The following is a 3895-nucleotide window of genomic DNA, read 5'->3' as shown; positions in this document are numbered from 1 at the left end:
AATATATTTTTAAAGACAGTAGATTTAATGTGTTGGATATACTTAGGTATATAATTCAAATTAATTTACCTCTTTATGGTTTTTAACGTGATAACAAGAAAAAAATTTTTTACTATTATAAAAGTTCATTTAACAAAAAAGTTCAATATGAAAATGCACACGACCTGATTTTTATATTGCAGTAAAACAGGTACTGTGGAGAGGGGACATGTGGAAGCAGTTGATCTCTTCTGATGAACATACCCATTGTTTATACTCGTTCCAAGGCTTCTAACATGATCATTCTCTTTCCTTGTATTACCACCATTCCAGTATTGTTCGGTTGCCCACTCTTTGCCATCTCCACACATTCATCTGTCACAAGATTCATAAACGGATCGAACCCACATAATATTCCTTGGCCATGTCTGCCACCATTTAATTTCCATGATAATTTCTTGTCCATAAATTCTTTCAACTCAAGAGGGTAAGCTTTGTTCATGGTGTCTACTCGGCGAGCTCAAAGGTGCCTCCAAATGTAATTTGTGGCATTCCTCTCGGCTGGAAAATTTTAAATCACACACATGGAGGTCCCTGTCTGGCTCAGCATTTGCCTTCAGCTCAGGTCATGATTCCGGAGTCCTGGGATTGAATCCTGCGTTGGGCTCCCTGCTCAGCGGGGAACCTGCTTCTCCCTCTCCCTCTCCCTGCCACTCCCCCTGCTTGTACTCTCTCTGTCTCTGTGTCAAATAAATAAAGTAAAATAAAATAAAATAACATATCTATAAGTCCATGTGGCTCCCTGAGTACTCCCTCATTCATCACCTCAGGAAGTCGCTTTTGTATGAACCCCCTGAAGACTCTTAATCTTCCTATGGTATAATTTCCTTTTATTTGTGTCAAACTCACTGCTGGGTTTTGTGTCAGAGAGCCCAGATACTCTGCTGAACACTGGTTGGGACAATCTGGAGCCTCCCAACCCCTCTTCCTTCACTGCTGTCCAGCCCAAGCACCCCCATGCCCTTCATCTACCCCCCCCCACTAAAGCAGAAGCCCCCTCCCTAATATGTCTAACTCACATCCCAAAACCGGGAGGCTGTTTGGCCTTCCTGCGTGGTGACATATTTTCCTTTCCAAAAAAGAGAATCAAAATCTAGTCCTTTTCCAATTTTGGCAGTAAAGTAGGGGCTGTTGGTTGTTCTCTGGAACTCTCATGATAAACCTCAGTCCTCTCAATTTAATTCAGCAAACATGGATTGGGGAGGGGAGAAGTGGAGGGGAAGTAAGGGCACAAGAGATAGGAAGGGCATAGAACCCTCTTGTAAAGACACACACACACACACACACACACACACACACACACATGGGTTGCTCTAATATGTAAATGAAGGGTGGAGATGACTTCACACAGGAGGTGACATTTGATCAGAGCCTTGACTAGCAAGTAGGATTTTTCCAGAAGGAAGAGATGCCCACTGGCACCATCGAAAGTACTGACTGTGTAGCTATTATGTGCATAAAGCTTCCAGTCAGAGCCATTTAATGAAAAAGGAGAAACAGTAACAGGCATAACAGGCAGAAGTAGAAGAACGCTCCTCCTTCTATGTGGGAGATTTGCCTGATGGCAGCAGCCGTGTGAGGTCGGCCTCGCCCTGAGGACCGGAGGGCAGAAGGGAAGGAGAAAGGTCACAAGAACATGCCATTATCGGCCGCTGTCATGACAAAACCACCCCAGCAGATGCTTGCGAGTTCTCTGGCAAGCGCTCTGATTGCACATACCTGTGTTACTTTAGCGGAAGCTCCGGGAAAGTGGTGTGGAGATGAAGTAAGCCAAAGGGAGGGGAGCCTCACACCGGGAGTCTGGGGACCTGTTTGCAAGGCTTCCCAGCAACTAGGCAGCCAGCCTTGGGTAGACCCTCCCTTCTTGGTCTCAGTTTCCCCATAAAACACAGAACTCCAAGGCTGGAAACTTGGGTGTCACCAGGGGTCTCGCAGGTCATATAACTGCGTGTAACATGGGGTAGTGGTGGAAACGGGGGGGACCTGGAGAACATGCTGTATCTGAGTTATCAAAGTCCAAAGTTGAAAAGCAAACTATAGCATTGCCCCAAGAGGGCAAGCAGAGCGGCTAGATTTGGCCGGCAGAACCAGTTTGTGAACCCTGACTAGATAAATTTCATTTTTCACAAATCAAAGGGACTCACCTACAGAAAAATAATATCATTAATCCTCTCATAAAGTAAAAAAATGTATAAAGAAAAAATATATTTATTTTTATTATCCAAGACCTTATTTCTTTGACTTGCTTAAAGTGAGGTTCAAAAGATGAATATTCCGGAGTGTGGACTCTAGGGAAATGTGGTCTTACATAGAACATTCTCACAGTTGGAAGGGGGTTAGCATTCGGTTGGGGGGGGGTGTTACCCCCTTATGTCAATCCAGGGGGCAACAACACCAAGTTTTTTTTTTCTCTTCCCTGTTTTCAGTCTGGAAAGCAAATGAGCTAATCGAAGTATTTATACAGAGATGAGTCACTTCTTGTGTTATCTTATGATGTCAGAATTTTGCAATAGGGCGGAGCTGAATTCACAATGGATCTCCACACTCCACTGTGGCTCCGATGAAGATGTGCCTGGGGCTATTTCTAGCACGAGACTGTATCAGGAGCCACTGCTCAGACCCGCAGTCTGGGGAGCAGACGACACAGTCGTGAGGGTGATGGCTGTGTTTCACCCGCCCTCCCTGGATCTCTGTTTCCACCCCAGCCACACAGGTGGATGGAACGTGGCTGCACAGCAAACACCCTTCTTCTGGAGGGTCCTCGATGAGAAAGGAGGATGGGAGACTCTGTCTGTTAAATAGCTCTGCTGCACTGCTTCATCCTTGGAATGTGGAGTTGTGTGACTGCTATTCCACGTGGTCACAGAGGATGCTAAAGCAAGCAGTTGATGCGTTTGTAGTTGGGGAATCTCAGTGATATGCCCACGAAGCGACTGAACTTCATTCGTTGCACTAACGTGTGCTGGTTGCCTCCCGCCTGCCAGGACCTCAGTGTGGGACAGGCCTGCCAGGCTTTGAGGAGCTCAGGAGCTTAGCACATGTGGTGTCTCACAGCTGTTGAACTTCCGATGCCTAAATGAGGTAGAGGCAGGGCTGGACGCTGGCAGATAGGAATGGTGACGGCCTCCTCTTTCATTCAATCATCTGTTCTGTGAACATACTTGGTGCTACCAGTGGGATGCAGGAGGAATCAGATAAAGTCCCTGCCCTCAGGGGGCTCTAGCCCACAAATAGGATGGCAACAGCGTGCAATAATTATAACAATGGAATGGAATACTTCAGTTCAGAGTGGTGAGTGCTACAGCGGGGAGGCACAGGGGATGGGCCTGAGGAGGTCAGAGAAGGCTTGACCTAAGTGGTGTGTTGGGACTTTGGTGGCCTTCAATGAACCACAGCCCTTAGCATTCCTCTCTTGTGTGGTCCCCTCTTGTGATGAGTCCAAGATTGGGCTGTGACTGGATTAGGCCAATGGCACATCAGCAAGAATGCAGGTGCTGCTGGATGAGTGCTCATGCCTTCCTCGTGGAGTCCGGCTGCCATGCTTTAAAGAAACTCCACCTACCAGGTGGACAAGCGCACATGGAAGAGAACCTGCGTTCCAGACCTTGCCTCAGCCCAGCGCCACCTGGTGGTCAGCACCAACTGCCAGCTCTGTGGGTGGGGCCATCTGAACCTTCCTTCCTAACCCCTCAACCAACGCCATGAGGAGTAGAAGACCAGCTTGAGTCCACCCACAGAATCCTGAGACTCATGAATCCTTACTGTTGTAAGCCACTCTCTGTCGGAAAGGTTCGTTCCCATCCCCCCATGGATGACCAAAGCAAGCTGAGTCTCGATGATTGCAGAGAAGTTAGCC

The 3895-nt window shown here is 47.4% G+C and overlaps 1 protein-coding gene across 1 annotated transcript; it reads right to left on the bottom strand.

Annotated features, from left to right (window-relative positions):
• Positions 1–250: 250 nt before the first annotated feature.
• LOC132022235 (small nuclear ribonucleoprotein G-like) lies at positions 251–481 on the bottom strand. The gene has a single exon (XM_059407561.1). The coding sequence runs from the start codon at positions 479–481 to the stop codon at positions 251–253; it is 231 nt and encodes a 76-aa protein (XP_059263544.1).
• Positions 482–3895: the final 3414 nt, after the last annotated feature.

The sequence above is a fragment of the Mustela nigripes genome, chromosome 7, assembly GCF_022355385.1.
Source record: "Mustela nigripes isolate SB6536 chromosome 7, MUSNIG.SB6536, whole genome shotgun sequence".
In the NCBI taxonomy this organism is placed as follows: Eukaryota; Metazoa; Chordata; class Mammalia; order Carnivora; family Mustelidae; genus Mustela; species Mustela nigripes.
The sequence above is the reverse complement of the archived record's forward strand: the minus strand, read 5'-3'. Positions and strand labels throughout refer to the sequence as shown.

Coding starts and splice junctions, on each gene's coding strand:
- LOC132022235 (XM_059407561.1), bottom strand. CDS start 481: ATGAACAAAGCTTACCCTCTTGAGTTGAAAGAATTTATGGACAAGAAA.